This window comes from Phyllostomus hastatus, unplaced genomic scaffold (genome assembly GCF_019186645.2).
Source record: "Phyllostomus hastatus isolate PE091 unplaced genomic scaffold, TTU_PhHast_1.1 phas_contig_86, whole genome shotgun sequence".
NCBI lineage: Eukaryota > Metazoa > Chordata > Mammalia > Chiroptera > Phyllostomidae > Phyllostomus > Phyllostomus hastatus.
The window spans coordinates 68,504,694-68,530,620 of NW_025333977.1; the positions used below are offsets into that span (position 1 = coordinate 68,504,694).

The 25,927-nt window shown below is 36.5% G+C and overlaps 1 protein-coding gene across 8 annotated transcripts in view; it reads left to right on the forward strand.

The window, feature by feature from the left end:
- The window catches only part of LOC123826727 (ABI family member 3 binding protein), a 243,861-nt gene that overhangs the window by 138,610 nt on the left and 79,324 nt on the right, over nt 1-25,927 (forward strand). For 2 of the 8 annotated variants that reach the window (XM_045850741.1, XM_045850747.1), the window contains exons 20-39: nt 3,480-3,521; nt 4,356-4,400; nt 5,053-5,133; nt 5,788-5,835; nt 7,081-7,155; nt 7,868-7,915; nt 9,605-9,664; nt 10,506-10,613; nt 10,914-10,946; nt 11,758-11,844; nt 13,564-13,623; nt 15,326-15,385; nt 17,515-17,574; nt 18,405-18,488; nt 19,738-19,797; nt 20,801-20,884; nt 21,576-21,635; nt 22,359-22,442; nt 23,783-23,839; nt 24,841-24,900. In XM_045850741.1, the coding sequence (XP_045706697.1) occupies nt 3,480-3,521; nt 4,356-4,400; nt 5,053-5,133; nt 5,788-5,835; nt 7,081-7,155; nt 7,868-7,915; nt 9,605-9,664; nt 10,506-10,613; nt 10,914-10,946; nt 11,758-11,844; nt 13,564-13,623; nt 15,326-15,385; nt 17,515-17,574; nt 18,405-18,488; nt 19,738-19,797; nt 20,801-20,884; nt 21,576-21,635; nt 22,359-22,442; nt 23,783-23,839; nt 24,841-24,900 (1,296 nt within the window). Of the gene's footprint in view, nt 1-3,479; nt 3,522-4,355; nt 4,401-5,052; nt 5,134-5,787; nt 5,836-7,080; nt 7,156-7,867; nt 7,916-9,604; nt 9,665-10,505; nt 10,614-10,913; nt 10,947-11,757; nt 11,845-13,563; nt 13,624-15,325; nt 15,386-17,514; nt 17,575-18,404; nt 18,504-19,737; nt 19,798-20,800; nt 20,885-21,575; nt 21,636-22,358; nt 22,443-23,782; nt 23,840-24,840; nt 24,901-25,927 lie in introns of all 8 variants that reach the window. The other 6 variants (XM_045850740.1, XM_045850742.1, XM_045850743.1 and 3 more) reach the window with 6 other exon arrangements.

Genomic DNA, 25,927 nt, shown 5'->3' on the forward strand with positions numbered 1-25,927 from the left:
AAGAAGGGTTCCCATCCCCTAACAACTCTGCCTCGTTTGGAGCATCTCAGTTTCAGGCTGTGAGACTAAAGATTCAAGACTACGTATTAAAAGTACAAAAGCTTAAAATTATAGCTTAAATATTTAGCAAGCATTTTGTCATGTCTTTAACTCATCTGAGGAAGGCATTGAAAAGGGATAAACCACCACATATATGCTTATGATATATTTGAAATTTTTGATGCCATATAGGACAGCTTGAACTTATGGTACATCCTTTTTTATTATATAGAAATAGTTCAAATAAACCAATATATGCATTCTTGGAATAATATTACAACCATGAACTGCCATAGTTTAGTAAATGTAAAAATTTTTCAGGTTTTCTCAACAATAATGCCCTCTTTCAGTGCTTTTCTGCTTCATCTTACTATGTAATATAATTCTAGCCAGAAAATTGAAACAAAATAAAACAAAATTCGTGCCAGGGGAAGTCTCAGCAATTTAGGGAAATGATTGAGAACAGAAATAATTAAGTAGGAGTATAGATTTATTCTTTAATCTCAGTGTTATTTGGCAAAGTATAAAATTTCTTATGACAAAAAAAATTAAGATTACAGAGGGTTGTATCTTCCTGAGGCTCCATAACTTCCTTCTGTACCGGGGCTGATTTCTGAGCACCAATTTCTGTATACTTCTCAGGAGAGATTAATGGTGTTTTGCTGAAGAAAAGAAGGCTCTTTTGCAGGGAGGAGTTAGTCTGTATATATAATCTAAAACAGAGACAATTCCCTACATAAGGATTGTAGTACATACTAAGGGACCAAATCTTTGTTTTTTTCCATCCAGAATCTATACAACAGTTTACATATTGACTTATTCAATAGTACATATATGGGATCTTTGTCACTACTCATCATTTTCATCTAAATTTTAAACCCTTAGCTCTTGGAAGAATGTATTTTTCACTATACTGTTCAATGAATTTTTCATTAATCCATGTTTTCAAAGGACAGTTACCAAAGCAAGAGAGTTTCTGCTTCAGTGGACATGATTTTTTTTTTTTTACAATGAAATGGATAAGGAAGAAACTGTAGCTGCTCAGGGAAAAAAATTCTAATGACTCCTTTTCAAGAGGCAGTGAAAGGCAAGAGAAGTGTGAGCAGGGGTGGTGTCTCCCAGTCAGAGAAATACAATGATGTATTCTTACTCTGAGAGGCCATTTAGAGAAAGAGGCATAGCTTATAAAACTCAACAGCCCTAGAAGCAAAACACAGTGACAGTGAGCTATATGAGAGAAGGGTTTAATGCACATTTACTTTTAAATCATGCTTGGGGACTTTGGAATAAGGTAGTAACTATTATATTTATGTTATATTTTGAACAGAGGGCTATTACCAAGCAGATTGAGAAATACTACTGTATATTTGGTTCACCAAATTTAAATATTTCTCCAATCTAGTTATTTCTGTTATTACATGATAAAATTTGGAAACATCAAAAAATGTCTCTAGATGTTAATTGCAATTTACAGAAGACTCATTATTAATTTTCAGCACTTTCTAAAAAATTTTCTGAGAAGGAGTTCATTAATACAAATAAGAGTTGGAAGGTGTGTTTTTATTATTCTAAGGTGCTTGAGCAGAGACTTCTTAATTTGACATTTTCCTTTTAAAGTGTAGAATATTATTGGGAAGCTTAATGCATTTATATTCCTTTGATTTCTACCTTTTAACCACTTAAGAATATCCACACTTCTTTCTCTAACAGCAAATATAGCCGCTTCAGAATCTGCAGCTAAATTTATGCCAACTCAAGTTGACATCAAGGCAACACAGAGTAATGACTGAATCTCTGCAAACCATTTATTTTTATTTTAGGGCAGGCCACCATTATAGCTCTGCTGAAGATTTCTGTTTCTAGCCAAGGTTCAGAAGAGCAAACAAACCACCAAAAGCTTTTTGATTTGAGTAATTCATTGCCTTTCCCAGCCCTCTCCTCACACTCCCTTTTTTTTTCCACTTCACTTTCCACACAGGCTGCTTTTCCTCTGGTTTTCCTCTGTGGTTAAACTAACAAGTAAAAACCACCAATGGTTTTGGCTTGTTTTATAAGCAGAATCCAGTGCTTTCTTGAAAATCCCAGCCATCTACTTACTATGACTGTATTTGTCTGCCTCATCCAATAAGAATTATTTCTTTCATAGTTCATCTTTAAGAGTGCAATGACTTTTAGCTCTTCAACTTTTAACACACTAAAAAGAAAAAGGGAGAGTCTTCCAATTAATTTTATGTGTGGTAGATGGAATTGTGTGTTGTTCTCACTGCTAGTCATGAATCCACGATGAGCAAGTTGTGTTTTTCTTTGTTTTGTGCTGAGGTGAGTGGTGTAGTTATTGGCATGTCACTCAGCCTTTTTATGGAATATTTTTATACCTTTATCTATAAGACCTTAAAATTGTCAATAGAGGGAGTCTTCAGAACACAGATTCACTTTAGTAAACACTGACTTTAATATTTTCATATGCAGGTGAATTGGAAGCTTAACCGATGGAGTCCATATCTATGTGGTCTTGGTCTGTCAGGAATTTTTTTTTAAATGCAGATTTTTCTTTATAAAATTAAAAAGTCAGTATTCTTTAATTTATGTAAAGGCTACCAATGCTCAGTAGCAAATTTTACTTACTTTTTCATACTTTTAGAGGCAACATTATAGAAATTAAAACATGAACTGCAACCTCAAAGTTTCAAAAGAATTTTTGTTGTTTGTTACTCTCAGATGTGGTGCATCACTCCTAACATTTGAATGAAATTGGAGGTTTTGTTATCTGTTAGAATATTTAAATAATATTGTTATTCAATTTATTTAGCATTTCATGAAATCTGAGACTGCTTCTTGGCTCCTGTTGATCTACTAACGAAAATGGACTAAATTTTATATGTAAACCAATTTGTTCACCAGCAATAAATGCTAGTAAATTTGGAGAACAGCATGTGAACCCTCCTGGCATTTTTTAGACTATAAGTTCAACTCTTTTTCATTAAATAATATCAAATCCAGCCAGACCAAAACTCATTCACAACTAACAGAACTCAGGCACAGCAACAGGTCTGATGGGTCTGCTGCCTGTTCCCACTGCCTTGAACACACCTGACTGTCTTGCATGAAACAAAATGCAGGTGGACAGGAGCTCCAGGCAACCTTGGAGAGGCTGCCTCAACCTCCCTCTAATGGGGTGTTTCCTCAAGCACTAGGAGCAGTATTCAGAATATTAGGTAGTGGAGAAAATAGCTCAAAATCTACCAAAAAATTAGAAATCTCAATTCTTACTTTTATTGTGGTTTGTGGAGAAGATGTGGGTGTTGAGCGTTCTGTTGTTGAGCCAGTAGAACCTGGTGGGTCATCAATGAGAGAACACTTTTTATGCTAACAGATGTTTAGTTTCTGCCCTAGATGGTGCTCTTCCTCATTGCCTCTGATAATGCTTGCTCTTGTTGCAGCCCCGGAACCTCAGACTCCAACACCATCGCGGTCGGCAATAGGTAATGAAATTTTCTCACTTTAGTTAGTGAAAAAGAATTATCTCTCCCTTTACACCCTCAACGTCATCCTTAACTTTGGCTTTTTAAAAACTTATTTCTTCATTGTCCTTCAGATGTTTCTGTCAGCCATTTTTGCCAGAAGTTCAACTCTCTGCCTATGCTCTTTGACACAGAGGTTCTGAGACAGCATGCAAGCCACAGTGACTTTGATTTGACACACTCTTTATTGTCCCTCTTCACATTGGAGGACTGTGTCCTGAACTGCTTTTGGTCTGGTAATTCCACTGCAGGACTGTGGCTTCTTTAGGACATATTTGTGCTTTCACTTTTGAAGGTGTTTTTCTTAGTTTCAAAATTCCAACATTTGCAGATTTTCTTGAAAAACCTTATGGTCTTTCTGAATCTAAATATTCTGCTGTGTCACTAGGAAGTTCATTAACAGAGAGAAAAATAAAAAATAACCCCAATCTTTATAGTTTCTTTTTCTTCAAGAGAGTAAATAGTGTGTTCTGCTCATACCATCTTAGCCAATTACCCCTATTTTCCTTCATAACATGAACTGTTGGTTACTTTATTGCATTCACATATTCCAAATAAGAATCATACCATTTTCTTTCCATTTCTCTTTCCAAACTTAACTGACTGGCTATATTTTTGTTCATTTTGTTTAAAAACACAGGCATTGGCTTAAATAAAGGAGTTTCTTATGTGGATAAAACTTTCATCATTTACATTTGCTCAATTTAGTAATTAAAAATTCAGCATTTTCATATTTAAGTAGATTTTATCATTTTTCCTTTGATTTTGATTCCTTCTTAATGATGTTTCATGCAGTCTCAGAACCTGGAACACGGGGAGCCAAACCTGCAACAACATTAGGTAATACAGTTGCTGAGCGGGCGATGGGCATTACACTTTGTCCTGACTGCCGGTGTCTTTATTAACAGGCTCACATTAATGGATTAATTCATTAATATTCATCTGGGCATGTGTTCTTTGTTCCTATTCATGAAAATGTTTTAAATCTGTAGTTTTATAAACTATATCTCATTTTAAAAATTTGCCATCCCTGAAATCTTTTCTGAATTCAGAGCCTTTTAACACATCTCACTGATTTGTAGATTTTTTTTTTAATACTAAGTGCAAAACTTTTCCTTTTGAATTTTAGGCCAAATCAATTTTAATTTTTGTCTGTAGTGGCTTTTTAGAAGTAACTTTTCTCATGTTCCTGTTGAACAAGAACTTTCAAAAATTTTTGTGAGACTGTCTTTTCCAAGCTATACAAAGTTCTGGATTTTCCATCTCAAAGTGGAAGAATAGGGGAACATCTTGAACTCTTGAACAGTGATTGTTTATAAACATTTGACCAAAAAAAAATTATTGAAGACCTCACTTAACTCAGTAAATAATGATAGAAAGTTGCAAAACAGAAGGGTACATATCCACAATAAATTGAAGAACTTAAGTGTGCTTCTAAGCTGTATGCACTTTTGTTTGTTCTATGTTAAGTAGCTGATTTTTTTTTCTTCAGCTCCACGAAAGACTAAACGACCAGGTCGTCGACCCCGCCCTAAAACCACTCCTAGTCCAGATGTGCCCAAGTCCAAACCTGGTAAATGGAATGTTCAGGGTTTCAGTTAACACAGAAAGTAGACTACACTAGCTTCTGATATAGTAGCTACCTACTACCTTAATAGCTGGACTTTAGGGACCATTATAGTTGATTTTTATATTTAAGCAACTATACTTTCTATATGTATATCATATGAATATATTTATACTTTTATTTACAGGTACACATAGAAATAAGCTGACTCACTAAGTATATTATTAAAGTAGAGCACCCAAAACTCTTATGCAGGATGCATATTCATGTTAGATGAGCTGTGGAAAACCAATAGGGAATGGGGGGGGGAGAGTCAAAAGGAAAATCACATTTTAAAAAGTACACAGTTTAAGTAAAGATTGAGGAATATTGTTTCCTTCCTCAAGATACCACTCCTGCCCTGGCTGGCATAGCTCAGTGGATTGAGCTCGGGCTGCGAACCAAAGTGTCGCAGGTTCGATTCCCAGTCAGGGCACATGCCTGGGTTGCAGGCCATGACCCCCAGCAACCGCACATTAATGTTTCTCTCTCTCTCTCTTTCTCCCTCCCTTCCCTCTCTAAAAATAAATAAATAAAAATCTTTAAAAAAAATTTATGTTTAAAAAAAAAAAAGATACCACTCCTTCTTATAATTAGTATTTTTGGTTTTTTGTTCCATAGCTCTGGAACCTGCTACAGTACAACAGGAGCTCTTGGTGCCCACGATTGGTAATTCCACCCTCCTGCACTGCTTTCCCAGTGTCACTTTTGCTTTTCCCACTCTCCACCTAGGCATGACTGCATCTCTACCTCACTGCCATGATTTCACTCCATGTGTCTCCTCATTTCCTAACTGGGTCTGAAGTCCTGAAGATAGGAAACTTCTAGGAGAATCCTGTGTGCTTATTGAAGGAAGGTCTGTGGTCTTGGACACAACTTCCTGGTTTTCCACAAACTCTGTCTTTTCATCACATGTGTCCTTGTGTTGACAAAACCATCTACTCTTTTGCAGACATGGCCTTCTCTGCTCATCCTGGACTTGACAAGTGGCAAAATGTTATTCCTGTGCCATGATTATCATTTCAGTGATTTACTCATTCAACTTGTATGACTTTCTTCCTTTTAAAAACCTGCATGAAATAATGGCTTCTTCAGCATTTTTGTCTCCTTGAAAAAATGTTTTCAAGTATGTTTTGAAACTAGAAGCACAAATACTGTTCTTGTTCTAGGGTCCAATATAAAAATAGTATGGTCTTTGTAACTTGAGAACATTAAAAGTCCCAAGCTGGTTTTATTGTTTTTAGTACAAAATGCTGTTTAATGATAATTAGGTCATTATAAGTTCTCAGCATTTACAATAAATCTGTCACTGCTTTACTTTAGAAAATTCCAGAAATCAATAGCCATATAATGTTGTTTATAATTTCAAGTGTTAAAGATTATTCCCCAGGTCTACTAAGCTAGTTTCAAATTTCTACCATGTTTTTACACTGAAAAAATCAATTAAGAAATAGAACTATTATACTTATTGCATTTGAAATTACTTATGGAGAAAAAGTCTTATAGTTCTTATTACTTTTGCTCCAAGACACATTTTTAGCATTTCCCAAATTGTTTTTCCTTTTGGAAAAATGTATAGAAATGGACACATTTCCCACCCTTCCCACAACTCAGAAGTTAAACATTTTTGTGTGTTCACTGAATTTATATAGTATCTTTCCTCAAGCATGTAGGTCCCTAATTCTGATAGTCGCAGCCGTGACCATTATGCTAATTTTAATACCTTTTTATTTAGCATCAAAGCCATTCAAAATAGCTAAAACCACACATGGACCAGATGTACCTCAAATCCAGCCTGGTGACTGCTTCTTTCAGTGCCTTGATCTACAACTAGGAAAACATTGTACAAGTAACATTAATCTTGATGTTCACAGCTCTGCTATGGGACTAATTATAGTACCTTTTCTCCTTCAGATTCAAAACCACCAAAGCAATTACTTCCTAAACCCCAAACCACAGCAAAACCAGATGTGCCTTCAATTAAAGCTGGTAAACATAATTTCCAATGCTTTAGTTTAAGAAGCTCTTTCTTTGGGAATGTTGCTGAAAATGTTTATAATTTATCATATCATACAAAACGTAGAAACCCAAGCACCATAATTTTGTTCGTGGCCATCCCAAGTGGTCACGCCGATGTTTTATGTGGTAAATGAACAAATCAATGCATGGAAAATTAGTAAATTTTACAACTGATACTGACAGACTCCGTTTTCTTAAAGAATGTTTTAGGCTTTGTTTTCTGAATTTGGGTGTGTCATGAATACAAGCTGGTTTTTATGTACCTGGAATATTTCTGAACATGAGTGGAACAGCCACCAAGAGGGAGCATTCAGGAAAATGACACTGTGTTCTTCCTCTGCAGACACATAATTGGAGGTTGGCCTCCTCTGAAATTCCTTACTGACATTTGAAACAGTAACAATTTACTAAGCGATTTCCTACCAAATGAGGAGATATTTATATAATAGTGCTGAAAAGTCAACTGTTTTGCAATTGAAATTTTCTCCCAAGATTCTGATTAGTATGAAATTCTAACTTACTAAGAAAACATCTTGTATAATAAATAAGCCTATCAAGAAGGCAGTTTATATCAGTTGAGAATCAACCAGGTTCTGTATCCTGTGAATTAAGCATCAGTGAGCACCTAAAAGTTTAGGCTTCCTTTTATTATTTATATCTCTGTTTATTTTTTATGATGCAGCCTTTAAGCCTGTTACAGTTGAGACTGACTCTCCCGCCATAAGCATAGGTAATGATGGATGTCTTCTTTCTTGGTCCGTGTTTCTTCAAGCTTGCCCCTCTCACCTCTGTCATTACTTGTATTTTCTTGTGTAAACAATTATTCAGCACTCTTTCCATTCATCTCCAACATTCTTAGGGACCTTTTTAAGATGGTTAGGCAGTCTCACATCTGCTGCTCAGCTACAAGCTTTCTTTGGTCACCTTCACAGACAGTCCTTTGCTCCCAGCACTTGATGCTGTTGAGTTACAGGTGCTCTCTCCAGCCATCTTCAAACCAGGAAATTACTGAGATCTCTGTTTTTGTGTACACAATTTATGGATCTGGGAGAGCAGGAATAAAAAGCTGGTTAGGGTTTGATGCAGTACAGAATTGTCTCTTTCTCAAAAAATCTCTTGTTCTCTTGATTCCATGCTATTCAAAGACAACTGTAATGAATGTCAACTTTCTGTTGACAAATTCATCTTATGATACTGAATTCCAAACAAAATAGGGATTCATTCCCCTTTTTGTGTTTGAAGGCAGTCAGTTTTTTAAATATTTTCATCCTGTTGTCCTCACTTTCTCCCTCTTTTCTGTCTGCCATATCTCCATTAGTTCTGAAGATGCTCTCAGAAGTGGCTTAAGCCAACTCTGTGCTGTATGTCTTGGATAGTCAGTGAAAGGCAATCTTTATGTAATTGCTCACAGGGGTTTTGGCAATAAAAATGTTTTTATGTTACATTTAATTTTCTGAATTTAAAGAAACATTTAAAGTGAGTTAGATTTTAATTTCATGCATAATTTTTTATTGTTGTTCAAGTACAGTTGTCTCCATGTCTCCCCCACAATCTCCCCTGCCGTATCCCCCCCACCTCCCACCCTTGATCCTATCCCCCTTTGGCTTTGTCCATGGGTCCTTTATACATGTTCCTTGACAACCCTTCCCCTTGTTTCTCCTGTTATCTCCCTCCCCACTCACCTCTGGTCACTGTCTGTTTGTTCTTTGTTTCAATGTCTCTGGTTATATTTTGTTTGCTTGCTTGTTTTACATAACTTAATCATTGCAGAATACTATAGAATTACAGGAATCCTCTTTATCCAGACAAAAAAGTTAAATTATTGCTTTTCAGGCCTTTTTCTTAACCATCTCTGTTTCTTGCTTGAATAATTATCTAATTATCCATTTGAAATAAGTATATAAATAAGAAATAGTAAGAAAGAGTATCACATTTATCCTGGAGAAAGGCAAAAGTTTATCTTTCATATAAATGTCACAGATCTCCAATAAGGAAACTGATTAAGATTTGTAAAAACTCTCCTGACCACCAACATTCCTTAAAACAAATATTAATAATGATAGTAAAAGGCTGTCAGATACTAACAGAGACTTTCATTAATTTTCAGAGTAATTTAAAATACATGTTATAAAACTAATTGTCTGATATTTTGGTGCCAAGTTTCCAATATAGTTGGAATCAGATCATTAAACATGGGGAGGGGAAAGCTTTTCATTGGCCTCATATGGACGCAAAGAGCACGGCTGTTTTGTGAGACAGATGGGTGTCAGAGTACAGGTAGGTATAGAGAACAAGTACTATTTTTCCAGAGTTCAGAGCTGCTTTTTAAACATTATAAGGTTCAGAAGATTTATTTTCAAGGTAATTTTTTTCCTATGTTTCTTAAATCTCCATTGCTTATTGTATTGCTTTTGGTCAGTTCCTGCCACAGACATTGAACCTGTAACTCTGAGAACTGAGGCTCCCTGGACAACAATAGGTAATGACCTTCTATGTATTTAAGCAAGTGCGTTTTCTGCTCATTGCCCAGTCATTGCCATTACTATCTTGGTCAAGGACTTTTCTCTTTCCTAAGATTTTCCCATCATCCTCTCTTGTCATTCAACCAGATTCTTCGCTTTGAATGGATTGAAGATGTCTAAAACAAGCTACTTAGCTAAAATATAAGACCGTATGCAGCCAGTGCAGAGCACCTATCTCCCATACTATCCAGCTTTCTCCCTACTTTACAGAGCCTATGATTCTGCTCAGTGTTCTGTGGTAAAGCTGAATTTAAAATGCAATTAGGAGTGTTTGCCCCATAAACATCATCTATAACTCTGTGTCCATCAACAGAAAATTGTTTTAAGATATATAGTGTGTTTTTGTTGTCTACCAGGGATATTAAGAACTGAAATGTGCTTTTTCTGATAACATTGAATGGGATGGATGCCTGCTGAAGTATTATCTCAGTACAGTCTCCCCGTAGCTGGTGCGCCTGGGTCCCTCTCTGACATCACATGTACATGCTGTGCTTCTGACTTCTTTTGGGTCAGTGTCGCCTCTGAAAATCTGATGCCAGCAATAATAGTAATGCTTTCAGATTATATTATATATAACATTATGTTATTCAAATAATGTTATAGACTCTTTATCAGAAGAACTGTTAGGAACCCCCCCAAAAATCTCTTTGGCCTATGGATGACAAAGAAAACTTTGAAATAAAGAGATAAATTTCTGAAGACTCAAACTCTAGCAAAATTTTAGAAAACTTAGAGCTATCTATAAATCCTTTTTTAGTTTCTGGATATATATGATATTAACCAGTTTCCTTTCTTCAGCTCCAAAAACATCACGACGACCAAGAACACGTCGTCCACGTCCCCCAATTCCAAAACCCTCCAAACGTAAAACCACGCCAAGCCCAGAGGCACCGCAGACAGTACTAGGTAAATATATGGTTCCTGTGCCTGTGGAACTGTGTCAGGTGTGGTACTGGGGTGGCAGTTTAACTTGGCACCTAATTAAACCCTGTTCCCCTTAAGAGTGAAGGCCCTAGTCAATACCTGTGACTTTCTCACACTGCTTGGTATCTTCTTGATACTTACGTATTTTCTTTGCTTCTTTGACTATCAAATTACATTTTTCTCTCTGATTCTTGCAAAATTCATTTTCAAGAGAATTTGATGACTTCTGTCATGTGTTGAACATTTCTTTTAAAATTTACTTTTGATCATTTCTTACTACAGACATTGAACCTGTTACTCCTGGGACATCTTTAGGTAATGATTCTTTATGTCCTTCAGCAAGAGCTGTTTCATATTCATTCTCAAACCCATCTGTGGTGCTATATAGATGATGAGGTCATAATTTATCATCCTATTTAAAGTATTCATCTTAAAATATAAAAGGCTTTCTTTCTAACAGAAATGGCTATGGACTTGATTCAGGACAGCTGTCTGTTCCATATCCCAGTTGGAAATTGCATCGCATTGAAATGAGTCTGTTTAAACAGCACTGTATGTAAGAACTGAGGTCCAAATGTGATTATCTATAAATCCCTTTCTTAGACCACTAGTACAGTCTCAATGATAATACCATGAAGTTTCTTAAGTAGCTCACTTTCTGTCTTCCAAGTTCTCCATAACGTTTTTTTACTTTGTTGCTGTTTCAGCTAATTTTGTATACTGTATCCTAGCAAATTACTAAGTGGAAAATTTGCCCAAACCTAGTCATTTTAAATTATAAGTGAATACTAACTATACAGTGTTGTGAACTTTTCTCACACCATCAAAGTTTAGCAGTGACTCATAATCAGCGTTGGATTAAGGACATTTCCAAGAAAATGAGAGTTTTTCATCTTTATTTCTTAACCATAACTGTAATGTAATTCTTAATCTCAGGAAAACTCTTAATTATAAATGAAAGCCTATTAATATACTAAAGGAGAAAATTTCAAACCAAAGTGTCAAACTTTTCTCCACTTAAAGAAACTCTGAGAAGTGTTAGAAAGCTTCCAGCCATGTTCCATCATCCAATTCACAGGTCATGGAGGCATCAGCACTATATTAATACAGAATTTTCTTCCTCCAGCTCCAACAACAACAACAAAGAGACCCCGTCGTCCACGTCTCAAACCTAAAACCACACCCCGTCCAGAAGTACCTCAGGCTACACTGGGTAAATAGGTGGTTTCTGCTTTGAGAAATCCAAGTATTCTACCTAAGTTGGGACCCTAAATTCTAGGCACATAATTTGTACATTCCCTATATGTCCATTAAGAGTAAAAGTTACTAGTTAGGAGAACATGAGATATCTGAGTACCCATGCTTCTATTGGGAATCTCCCCCAAAATGTTCCTTTTACTTACTTTTCTTATTATTTGATTCCATTCATGTCTCCAAGATAAAGCTTGCTCAGTAAAGCATTAAGCCTACGCAATCAAGTCGAGTACTTTTATTAATTCCTTCTAAATTCCCATTACCATATTAGCAGCTGTAAGATACATCAGAAGCAGGAAGTATGTATTATTTCCCAGTCAGTTTGTACTATAATTGTAAACAAAAGCTGCTTCTGCATTAAACAAGTAGAAAATAACATAAAGCAGCATGTAAATATGCTGCCTTATATGAATGTAAAACAAGTTCTCAAATGGTACCATTGCTGTATGCTAGGAGTACAGTAAATATTTGCCAAGAGTAGGGAAAAAAAATCGAGGATAATTAGAAAGAAATCAGTACAGAATTTGGACTAGTGGAGGACAGAGCAGGGAGTGTGTCGAAGCTGTCATCGCAGACAGAGGAGGATTGATGCTGCCATCCTATTAAATGGACTCATAGGATGAATTAAAGGAGTCGGGGCGAGTCTGAGGTGTCTACTCAAGATTTAAATTTGATCCAGTGGACTTAGTGTCTTTTCCTGCACCATATCATGCTTTTTCTATTTTTAGAACTGAAGATGCCTAGTATAATGTGATACCACAGGAACAACTGAGAGGTTGTTGCTCACCTTGTTATTGGGTTGGCCAAAAAGTTTGTTAAGTTTTTTCTGTACAGTGGCTCTAGTAATGCCTAGTTGTCTTTAACTTCAGATGAAACAATTTTGCGATTGTGTCACAATTTTGTATTGTGACAGCTGTCATCTTAGTGTGCATTAAAAAAGAAAACATCAAAATTGGTGAATTTTTGTACAGCCATTTTAATATTGAAGATGGAAGAAGATATGCAATATTTTCAGTGTTATAATGCTTTATAATTTCTAGAAAGGTAAAAATGCAACTGAAACACACACACACACACACGCACAAAAGATTTATGCAGTGTATGGAGAAGGTGCCATGACTAATCAAATGTGTCAAAAGCGGTTTGTGAAGTTTCTTGATACTATTGATATTTTTGGCAAATAATTCTTTGCTGTGGGGCTGTTTTATGCATTGGAAGATGTTTAGCAGCGCCCCTGGCCTCTACCCACTGGAAGCCAATACCAGGAGATAGCCAGCCTACTCAAAATATCTGAATCAATAAACTTATTGGTGAAAATGAAAAATGTGTCTTTTATTTTACAGAAAAAAACATATGAGCTGTTTGGCCAAACCAATATATTAAATGCCACTGTTTTCACTAAGGATTAGTCTCTTAGTGAGTATAGTCTCAGCTTCCTTTTGGCTGTCTGTTGTAAGTGTGGTTGACAGACCCCAGGGTGACCCCCTACTCCCCACCCCATTTCACCTCCTACCCCCATAGTTCCTGCCTCTTGGTGTTAAAACTTCTGTGCAATCCATCTTTTCCCTCCCTTTCCCCTTCTCCCTTAGAAGCCTTGTTTTTAGTGGCAAGATGAATTTTCTGACATTTCATGCATTCACAAAAATCTCTTTGGTTTCTTTTTATTATTTTTGGTCAGCTCCTGCCACAATCTTTGAACCAGTTATCCTTACAACCGAGGCTCCAGGGATGACACTAGGTAACGACACATTACGTTCATCAGCATCTTCTTTTCCTGCTCATTTCACACCCATTTCATCACTTTCCTAACTACAGCTCCTCCCACTTCACACGACTTCTGTGTCATCCTCTATTGTCCACTACTTCTTAATATGTTGAAGAGTATTAAAACACCTCATTTGCTTTAAGAAAAACAAGTACAACAAGTATAATCCTATTTACAGCTTCCGGAACTAAGACACTATTAACCAGAGATTTTCATCCTTTGACTCCCCAATACCTGAATGAACTCACCACTCACGTCCCAAACCTAACACCACACCAAATCCTGAAGCACCTCAGACTGAACTAGGTAAATGTGTACGTCTTGGAAAAGTAATCCTGGCAACCCATCCCAGTGGGGGCCAGACAAAGTGAAGGGACAAGTCAGCATCAGCAGCTGCTGACACTCCACAGTGGGCTTGAGAACACGGTTGGAGAGGCATTAGGTGGTAGCCAAATTTTTGTACTTGGTGAGCTGGAATCTTCCCTCTGTCTATTTCATTGACTTCTTATTTGATTCTCAACATCATTTATTCTGCTGCTTTGGGGTTAAATGTTCTGAAAGTGTCAATTAAATCCATCTGATCTAGTGTGTCCTTTAAGGCCACTGTCTTTTTGTTGATTTTCTACATGGAACATCTATCCATTGATGTCAATGTGGTGTTAAATATAGCCCTATTATGACTATATTACTGTCAATCTCTCCCTTTGTACTCATGCTTTAAATATTGAATATTTATTATGGACTGAAACAAATACAGAATGATGTGTGTTTGAGTAAATAGGAAATTATTTCTTGGTAACTATAAAAGTTGTGTAAACAAAGTAAGGACCAAAGGCCAGAATTGGCCAAAATTTTCTATAAAGGACTAGATAGTAAATATTTGGGGGCTTTGGGAGTCATTTAGTCTCTGTTGTAGGTTTTTGTTTTATCCTTTTTTTAAACAACCACTTAAAGTAGAAAATAAAAAGCATTCTTTGCTCTCATGGGCTGTTTGAAAACAAGCTTTGTGAAAGATTTGGTGCATGGGCCATAGTTTATAGGGGGAAGGGAGTGAAGAAGCACAAAAAGGAAGGACATGTGTAGAAGCCAATGAGAGAAGGCAGAGGCTTCTCTGACTGATGGAGGCTGCCAGGCTTCTAAGTGTTGATCAGAGCATTTTGTTTGAGGTTGCTGCAGTTTAATGGGGCAGTGCAACAAGTCAAAAAGGGATTTTGAATATTAGACTTAGGAGTTTGGATTTCATGTTAGAAACACAACTATCCATACATGGTCAGGCTTTCCCTAAGCACTGGGCAGAGGGATAGATACCCTGCTGTCCCACAGATACCCCAGACTGACGGTCCTCTTAAGTACCCCTGTGTTCTCTTTCCAAAGATGAGTTTTCAGCAAGATGGGTGTGGTTGACTTTGCTGCATTACCTACACTAGGATCATTGAAGTGAGTGAGAAACTTCAAGGCATTTCTGAGGAATAGCTGTCTGAGTACAAAGATAGTCTCCAAGGGAGAAATTGGTACCTGAGTGCAGAGACACCATGTTTTCAGCTTAGGGGGTTAATAGTGTTTACTTTGTACCCGTGACACATTATTACTTTGGTATAATTCTTTTTGAAGTGAATGTTCTGAAACAATACAAATGTTTACCATTTCAATGATTTTTATTAATGTTTTTGGTCAGCTCCTGCTACAGTCCTTGAACCTGTTACACCTGTAAAAGAGGCTCCAGTGACAGCATTTGGTAATACCACTTTCTGACCTTCAGCAAGTGCCTTTTTTGTTCATTGTCAAATCCATTCCACTCTGTTTCCATTTAATTCCATTCTTCATTTTATCAGTTGAACATGCATGAAACAAGTTACTTCTTGTTCTTAAGAGAGTCATACCTAAATCTCATTTGGGATAGCTTCTTACCTTGTAACTTACTTTAAATTTTTTTCATGCCACCTTATGTTGTTTTTTAACTTTTTAAAAATTTTTGTTCAAGTGTAGTTGTCTCCATCCCCCCATTACTCCCCCCAACCCCAGCCACTATGTTTTTAGATTAACCAGAGTGCTCTCTGTTAAGGTAAATTACATATAACTATAGGAGTGCCTGGTCTTGATCTATGTTAACCATTCTGTAATTGGAGAGTTTCATTATATGTTCTTTGTACATCTACTTTTTCATCTTCCTGTTTTTTTGGTTGTTTTGGTGACATTTGGGTAATATGTTTTTAGTGATTTGCCTAACAGATAATGTGATCAAGGCTGGTAAGTTTAAATAGAAAGCCCCATCCTTAGGGTTAAACTGACTCTCCACCTTAGTTGCGAAATGATTCCTAACTTTTTAAATGCAGTCAGGTATCTCTAGGATAGTGTAAAAAATACATATCTGACTCTCTGAATTAATAATTTTATTTTTATATCAATACCCCCCATATCTTCAATAACAAATAAGATACAGTAGCATAGTGGGGACAGATTTTTCATACTAGAAAGATCCGTTTCCTAAAACTCAATAAAATCTCTCAAAGCTTTGGAAAACTTAAAGATTTTTAAACCCTATAAATTCACAGAAACATACAGTTTAAAGTAACCAAAAGTTATCTTTTTCCACCTCCAAAAACATCCAAAGGGGCACATCATTAACACACAAACTTAAAACCACTCCATGTCCAGATGCACCTGAAACTGCACCAGCTAAAGGCAGAGTCCATGATTAGAAGAGCCTAGGAGCCAGTTACTGATTGAGGATGTAAATCCACATAACCCCCAGTGAGGGAGTCATGAAAAATCCTTCCCCCCTCAGGGTTGGCAGGGAGTTTATATTTGGAGAAGACATAATCAGCCCTCTAACTCTGAGTACCAGGAGATGTGTTTTACTTCTCAGTCTGTAGGCTAATTGAACACAAAGTCTGTTCCTGTGTGAAAAGCATAGAGAATGAAAATAAGGCAGGGTGTTTTTGCAAATTCAAGATTTTTCTTGAGTGCATAAACATTAAGTGTTAGATGCATCATTTGAGGTCTTAAAAAAGTAAAAAATCTATTTGGGCTTCAGTAAGGTAGGGGCAGAGTTTGGGCCTTGATGTGATAACAGAATGTACACAAACAGAGAGGTGAGAGTGAACAAAGGTGAAAAAGCAGGAAAGGTGTAGAGACAACCAGAGGGGGAAGAGAACCTGCTTCTTCTGTCAGTTAAAGTATTTTATTTGATGATTCTGCATTGGATGACACCATGGGAAGTTGAAGGAGGCTGATATTCTCATGGGCATGAGATATCTCCTTTTCACACACTGAATCAAGTTTTCCTGTTCTGAGAGTGGATGGGCACTAAACAGTGACCAAAAGTAATGACAGTCTTGTGAGATAAAGAAGTTCAAAACTAGTTTAGCCAAATCTAGACAAACCAATTGATTTCCTTTTGTGTTAGTTTGCTAGAGCAGTCAGGGCAAAATACTACAGACTGGGTGGCTTACACAACAGAAATCTATTTCTTACAACTCTGAGGGCTAGAAGTCTAAGACCAAGGTGTCAACAGGTTTAATTTCTACCAAGGCCTCCTCCTTGGCTTGGAGATGGCTGCCATCTTGCTATGTCCTCACATGGTCTGTTCTCTGTGCACAAAGTTCCCTCATCTCTCTCTCACTTCTTATAAGGACATCAGTCCTATTGGTTAGGGCCATACCTTTGACACCTCATTTAGCCTTAACTATCTTATCAAAGGCCCCATCTCCAAATACAGTCACATTGGGAGTTAAGGTTTCATGTGAATTTAGGGAGACACAATTAAGTCCATAACCCCTCCTTCACCCAGATTTTTTTTTTAAATTACTCTAGAAGTGGTAGTACACTGGCAAAATTCATTTTTAAAAACTCTTATTCCTTCAGTTCCTGTTACAGATATTGAACCTGTTACTTTTACAACTGAGACCTCTGGGACAACATTAGGTAATGACCCCCTCTCTGCCTTTCAGCAAGGTTTTTACTTCTCGTTATATAGTCCATTCAGTCTCCATTCCCTTAACACGGCTTTTTCTTCTTTATGCGACAGCCACCATCATCCTCCATTGCCATTCAATCACTTCCTTCATCTCAAGAGCACAGAAGCCTCTTAAAAACAAGTTTCTTATTGTTTTTAGAAGAGCAAGCATGAGCTTAGTCGACAACATTTACCTGTTTTGTACTGCATTTGAAATTGTCATGCCATCTTGTGCTTCCTTGAATAGTGTTTTGTGTTAAAGCTAAGTTTAAAACAAATTGGGATCTGTTTCTTATCTAAGCTGATTTTCAGTAACAGCCACTCTTATGTTCCTTTGCACATCTAAGTTTCTAGAGTTTTTTTAAAAAACTATTTACATGTTATGTTGTTTCTTAGTACTTTAAGTAATGTTTTATTATTAATTTAACAAATAAAGAATTACCCAAATCTGAAAATTTAAATTACAGACCTCTTCCTTAGTATGATCATAACTTCCTCTTCCCTTGCACCAGAGTCGAGCTCTTCTTCTCCATCATTCAGTCCCCACTGAGAAAATGCTCTGAGTATCGGATTATAAACGCTAATCCTCATGACTTGAATGAGTGATTTCACTGTACTTATGAGTTTGCCCCAACATATCCTCAATGATAAAAGAAAACACATTAGCATGAAATGAGCAAACTTTTAAAACTACAGACAATTTCCTGGAACTTTAGGAAATCTAACAGTTTTGGAAAAACCTCCCCTTAGTGTCAAGAGCCATAAGACCCAGAGTAACACAAGACTTTTCTTTCTTCAGCTACCAAAGCACCAAAAAGGCCCCGTCGTCCACGTCCCAGACCTAAAACCACACCGAGCCCTCAAGTACCTCAGACCAAACTGGGTAAAGATTCCTTGGGTAAAGAATGAGCCCTAGTAGCCTAATGAGGACCCAAAGCGGTGCCAAGCTTTTATGTTCTCTAAGCATGAGATCACGAGGCTTTGTCAGTAAGGTCACCTCTTTCCAGGTGTCAAGGAGGATATGACTTTGTGAGATACAGTGGGTGCCAGAATACCTTGTTATTTCTATGTGAGAATCTTCTTTGATATGCATGTAGCCTATTTCTTGCTATCAAATTTCATTCAAATCTTAAAACTCTTTTAGTATAGCCAATATTCAGTGCAAGTAAATAAATATTCCTGGGTCAGTATTGGCAGCCATGGGTGATATGTCAGTTGTAGGAAAACTATTTTATTTCTAAAACAGTAAAGTTGAGTACATGTTTGCATGATAATACAAGTTTTAAATATTGATCTTACGAAGGAAAAGATCAAGGTATATGTTGGACTTGGACCTTGGACCTGGACCCACTACAGGATATGAATGAATGGAGGGAAAAGTGAACCAACAGAAGGACTGGACATGTGGATGGGGTCGGGGCTGGGTAAAGGCAGTCCAGTCTGGAACAGACTGTCCTGCTTCTAGATTATCAAAACATGGCTGTGGATGCTGCCCCATTTGGAAGGGTCCATCTGCAGAGCTGAAAGAGGATTTTGAGAACCTGACTCGAGCTTAGATTTGATTCAGAGACATCAACTCTCTCTCCACCTTTTCTGGGCTTAGACCAGATATATGCTCTGCAGATAAAGTGATTATCTTTATTCTGCTCTCTTATGTGCCATGGTTTATTTCTTGGCAAGATCAACATAGTCCACTTCAATGATTACTTTTTGTATCCATTTCAAATTTATAAAGTCTATTTATCCATGTTGACTTAAACATAGTAAGTATTCATGTTCAGCTGCCATAGAGGTACAGATTGATCAGATTTTTTAAGTAGGCAGTTTCTTTTCTATGTGTAGATTAGAAAATAAACTTAAGAGTTTTTCATACCAGTTAGAATCCATGAGTTAAAACCTAGGAGAATTTAATGCTGACTTCTTTAAGATACTAAAATAGTTTAAAAGCTAATCCTAAAACTGAATGTAATTTGGCTAAATCTTCAAAGAACAAACACCTACTCTTTTTCTCAGTTATTTTTGTTTCTTTGTTTCTATAGAAGGATTGTATACAAGTAAGATTGTTGGGATGTGAATGTTCTAATTCTTCATGTATTTTAAAATCTCTCTGGGTTACTGTATTTTTTGGTCAGTTCCTGCTACTGTCCTTGAACCTGTCACTCTTAGACCGCAGGCCCCAGGAACAACATTAGGTAATGGTACCCTGTGTTTTCAACAAGTCTTATTCTGATTATTGTAAAATCCAGAGTTTCATCTCACTTCGTAACAGTGTCATTGTGTCATCCTTTGTGGTCATCCATTTACACTATTCTTAAAATTACAGAAACTAGTAAAACAAATTACCTTTTGTTTTCAATAGAACCAGTCATACATGAACCACATTAGTGGTTTATTTATTAGAGGTTCATTACATTTATTTGCCATGCAGCCTACTTAAAGTTCTGTCACAACATTCTGTGTTTTGTTTAAGCAGCATTTGTAACAAAACTGGTTTTAAAACGGATCTCTACCCCTTACCTTGTAAGATAAAGCCATTAACAGCCATCATAGGGCCAAAAGGATTCATTACTGCCTATCTACATTTCTACTTTTTTTCTATTTGTATACTATTTAGTTGTTCTTATTTTTTTTTAATTTTATTTATTTATTTTTAGAGAGGGAAGGGAGGGAGATAGAGAGAGAGAGAGAGAAACATCAATGTGCAGTTGCTGGGGGTTATGGCCTGCAACCCAGGAATGTACCCTGGCTGGGAATCGAACCTGGGACACTTTGGTTCCCAGCCCGCGCTCAATCCACTGAGCTACGCCAGCCAAGGCTAGTTGTTCTTATTTTAATAGTCATGTAGAAAATACCTGCAAAATTGAAAGATTAAGCAGTAAATCCCAGATATAGTATAACCTTCACTATCCATTAACATTTAGCAACAGTTCTTAAGCTTTTTGTTGCCTAATCCAGATGTCCTGTGGGACTGATTATAATTAATAATTTGTATTTATTTAATTAAAAAGTATTTTTGTTTTTAAAGAATCTTCTATGATAAAAGAAGATATAAAAGGAGTATATATGAGAAGAATTTCAAATGAAAAAGGCAAATATTTAGAGTAGAAAATCTGTAGAGTTATGTTCTGGCCTCCAATAGCTTCCAGAAGCACAGACAATGTAATTATGTAGTAACCCAAGGTTTTCTTCCTTCAGCTTCCAAACCGTCACAACGCACAGGTCGCCCATGTCCCAGACCAAAAACCACACCACCTCCTGAAACACCCGAGTCCAAACCAGGTAAACATATGTCCCTGGTTTAGAGTCCCAGTAGCCTAACCCAGCAGGGTCTCAAGAATAACATTTGGAGTAGAGAAAGATAGATTAAGAAAGACTGGAGCCTTGAAATCACCATTGTACATGGATGAGTAGAAAGATGATAAGGAATAAAAGCAGAAAAAGTAAATAAAAGTAGGGACTAACCAGAAGAAAAAGCCTAACCACAGTACTAGTATAAAGGATGCCTGACTTCAAGGTGAAAGTCAAAGCTTTTCTGGGTCTAGATTGGTCCATGAATTTTCATGGTGGTGATCCTTAAGCAACTGATAGAGGAGTTGAAATTTGATCCAGTGTACAGCAAGCTCTTCTTTGCACATGAAGACATGCTCTTTCGTAGCTTAGAATAGACGAATACCCTATTCAGTTCAGCATGCTGAGGCCTCAGAGTCTTTCCAAAGATAAGTTCTCAGCAAATCCACACATCCCACTTTAGAATTAGTTAATTGAAGAAGAGAAATAAGGCAATAAGTTCCAGACTTAGGTATGGCTACATTTTAGAAAATAAACTGTATTCTTGTCTAGTTTAATCATTTTTAAAAGTTGCTATATAGTTCCAAAAGCTATGTCATGCTACTAAGAATCATTTTGGAGTAAATATTTGTGTTTTCTTTCATTCAAAACTGTTCAGTTTATTGTTAATACTTTTGGTCAGTTTCTACTGCAGACTTTGAACCGGTTACATTCAGGACTGAGCCTTGGGTAACAACACAAGGTAATAGCATGTCATGATCCTCAGTGCTTCCTTTCTCATCGTCAGACCCATTCCATCCACATCATAGCTGCAGGCTCCTTTGCTTCTTAAGGCTACATCATATCCTTTGTTGTCACTCCATTATATTCTTCATCATAAAAGTACTGATGATCTAATTCTTAAAACAAGTTATCCTTTATCTGTTATGCATTTAACCATCTGAAATCTTATCATTTTGTGTGCTTTTTAACAAATGTTTTGTTAAATCTGGGTTTAAAAAGTAATTCTCTTGATTCTAACAACTATTATTGTGTCCAGGAATTTCTTTATGTTTCTAAAAGTCTACTTTCTTTTAACTATGTAATAGTTGTTCTTTGATTGACATTTGAGTTAATCACGTGGGCTTATTTAGTTAACTCTCAAAATTTGTATGTGGGTGTCACCACCCCCCCTATTTTACCAGTGATTCTTCTGCTTCTTATTCAGCACAAGAGACCTAGAAATAATTTTTCACTTCTTGAACTAGTAACTTAATTTTATATATGATTCATTTCCAATGAATTTTCTATTGTAAAAAACAATATATATTAGGGGGTGAAAGTTTCAGATTAAAAAGTTTAAAAGACATATTTCCTAAGCTGTAAGGAAATCTAACAAGTTTTAGGAAATCTGGAGCCATGGATCATGCTCTGCGTAGCTTCTGAACTGCAGACTCTGTAGTAACTGAAGGTTTTCTTTCTTCAGCTCCTAAACCATCAAAACGGACCCGTCGTCCACGTCCCAAACCTAAAACCACAACAACTACTGAGGCTCCTCAAACCAAACTGGGTAAATGTGGGTTTCTGGTTAAGGGGCTGAGTCCTAGCAGCTTTGGGGAGCCTGGGATTAGAGTCCCAGGTGAGAGCGAGAGCCCCTGTGAGCCCTCTGTGGGTAAAGACACCACTTACTGCTGCTGCTCCCACTGTTGAGCTAGCAAAGAAATTCATGGTTGGGGCAAACCTGTGTGGCACCTGAATTCCTTGTACTTTCTGCATAAAGATCTTCTCTTTTAATAGGCATTTTATTTACTTTTTCTTATTTCAGTATGTTCTTTTATTAAGGACAAAATATCTTAAATAGAACAAAGCATTTTTAATTCCAGAAACAAACAGTGAGTGCCTTCCATCCCCCTACAGACACTGTGAGGGCATTGCAGAAGCAGACAGCTCGTTTTCACTTCCCAGTCTACAGTACAGTCAAAGTCAAAACCTGCCCGATATGAAACTTTCAAAGATTGAACCAAGGTGGCAGAAATCTGGCTTGATGTTTGCAGGGGCCATAACCATCTATGAGCTTAGAGAGAGACAAGTTTGTGAAGGACAGGAATAAGGAGTTGGAAAGAAGTTGGGTCTTAAAATCTTGAAAATGAACAGAGTCAGAAAGAAAGGGCTATAGAGGCCAACCAGAGGGCACAGACTTCTGGAAAAAGACGTCCTGCTTCTAAGAAGTTATAATAGTGCTATGTTTGGAAGAATCCCTAAGAACAGTTCAAGAGAAATCCTTGAATGTATAACTCAGACATTTGGATCTGACCCTAGAAGCATCAGTGGTCTCTCCCACCTTTACAGGATGCCACATTTTTGTGATCAGAGAGGTGCTTTACCAGGCAGCACATGCTGAGTGAATGTTCCTTATTCTGATTTGCTGAGTGCCTTGCATTAACTGAGATTTCAGACTCCTTCCAAATAGGAGTTCTCAAGATGAACATGGTTCACTTTGCTGTGCCTTCTTTCACACACAAACATTATCTCTTATGCCTGTAATTATTTAGACATGCTGTTTTCTAAAAGCTTTCACAGATAAACCAACAATTGCCAGGCCAGTTACCTAAGTACAAGTTTAGTAAAACATTTAAACAAGTTTCCAATGACCGTCTTTAATAATAGTTGGAATTAGGTACTTAGCAGTATTGTGTTGACTTTATTGAGGTACTTATCAGATCTATCTAGGCTATTACCGACTGTTTTATAAAAGAACATTTACCTGGCTTTTAAATAATCTTTAAAATAACAAGTGTTTAATTTCAGAAAAAAATTTAAAAACTACTGTACACCTAGTGAAGCAATATTATACTTGTAAGATTTAATTTGCTGACTTTCAAAAGTGTTTATTTCATTGCTTTTCATTAGTTCCTATTACAGATCTTGAGCCTGGTACTCCTAGAACTGAAGTTCCAGAAATCATAGGTAATGAGAATATGTGTCCTCAAATAGTGTATTTCCTACTCATTGTCATACTATTGTAGCTACAGGTTCTCCTGCATCTTAAACCATCTCAGCATCCTCTGTTGTTAATCCATTACAGTCTTTATCTTGAAATTATGCCAAGCTCTATGTCAAGTTATCTGTTGAATTTAAGAGATGTGCATAAACTAATTTCAGGATATCAACCTGTCATGTAACTTTTCAACAATGTGTCATGTGATCATATGCATTTGTTTAAACAGCACTGATTAGTTTAAGCTTCATTTCAAGCATGAATTTCCATCCATCCTTTACTTACACTGCTTATGTCTCATCAATTGTAGAAATACCATATTTCTTTGCTCATATTACTTTTTATCTTATTGTATGAGGATCTGTGTGGTTATACTGGTGGATGTATTATTTCAATAAATAATGTTTTTAGTTAATTGTCAAAATTTTAAATGTGCTAAGACTTGAAAGTTTAAATGATAGGTATATATGATAGAGTAGGCTGGCTCTTTTTCCTTTTCTAATAGGGTTTTTAAATGTTTCTTAACTTTTATTGAATCAAGGACCACTTTCAAATTTTGATGAGTATTCATTCTTATGTTTTCAAACATATAAACTCATCACTGTGATTATTTAAATACGAGGTAAAAATAACATTTATTTCAACTTGAACAGAGGGCAAGAAGAATGATGAATGCTTACTTTCATAGAGTTAGAAAAGTATATATGATACAAATGTGTAAAAACCTTTTCAGCAGTGTCTTCCATAATAACAAGAGGCATATGGGAGAACTTATTGTTAACAACAGTTTTAGCTGAGTGCAATACTATATCCATCTTATGAGATTAATGAGTACTTGGCCATTTGGTCAATCTGCAAAGAACAAGTGTCTCTTTTCTCTCAGTTCTGAAGCTTAAAAATTGACTTCTAAAATTAGTCATCAAGTGAATTTTTAAAATTTCTTTGGCTTATTTTATTTTTTTTTGGCCAGTTCTACCTACAGTCCTTGAACCCATTGGTCTTAGAACCAAGGCTCCAGAAACAACATTAGGTAATGATAATCTGTTTCTCATTAATTTTGTATGCCCATTGTCAACCCACTCCATCATCATCATAATCTCATTGCCATCAGCTTCAAAGGACTGTCTTGTCATCGTCTGCTCTCTTTCAACTTTATTTTTCTCCTTCTTAAGAGTATTGCAGATTCTTAACAGAAGTTACCTATTTTTAAAAGCTATGCATGAGCCTAGATCAGAATGTCTGTGTTATCTGAGTTTTTGTCGTGCACTTTTGTCTAAACAGCGGTCACACTTAAAGCTGAGTTTCAAATTCAGTGGGCAATGTCTCTGTCTTTTCTAGACCACCTAACCACAGATACAATAATTGATCTAGTGCCATGGATTCCTTGGCCTATTTAAATTTCTTGATGTGAATCTAAGACCACACAACCTAGTTTGTCTATAGCCCTTACCTTTCTTTGAAGTTAGGGATATATAAGGATCTTCACTCTTTGTCTTAACCTTATGTGTCTTATCTCTCAAGAGCCTTCAGTGATAAAAAAAATTAACAAAATAGGAGAAAATATTGCAATCTTAAAAATTATATACCTAAAATATCAAGAAAATATAGCATATTTTAGAAAATCAAGAGTTTATTTCCAAAACCACCTTCACTAAGTAATCCAACATTTCTTCCTTCAGCTCCTAAAACATCACCATGGTCCCATGGGCCCCATCCCAAACAGATTTTCCAAAGCAAGCTTTCATATTAGAGTCAGAAAATCAAACACCTCAGAAAACCTCATGTTGACCATAATAAAATGCTTATCAGAGTTCAAAAGTTGTGACTACCTTCTGCAATAAATTATTCCTAGCTACAGTTTACCAAATCTTCAAAAAGGAGCCATTCACTTCCTGTCATTTCAAAAGTTTTTTTTATATTTTATCTATTTATTTTGAGAAAGAGAGGAAGGGAGGGAGAAAGAGAGGGGGAGAAACATTGATCAGTTGCCCCACACATGCCCCCAGCGAGGGACCTAGCCTGCAACTCAGGCAATGCCCTGACTGGGCATCGAACCA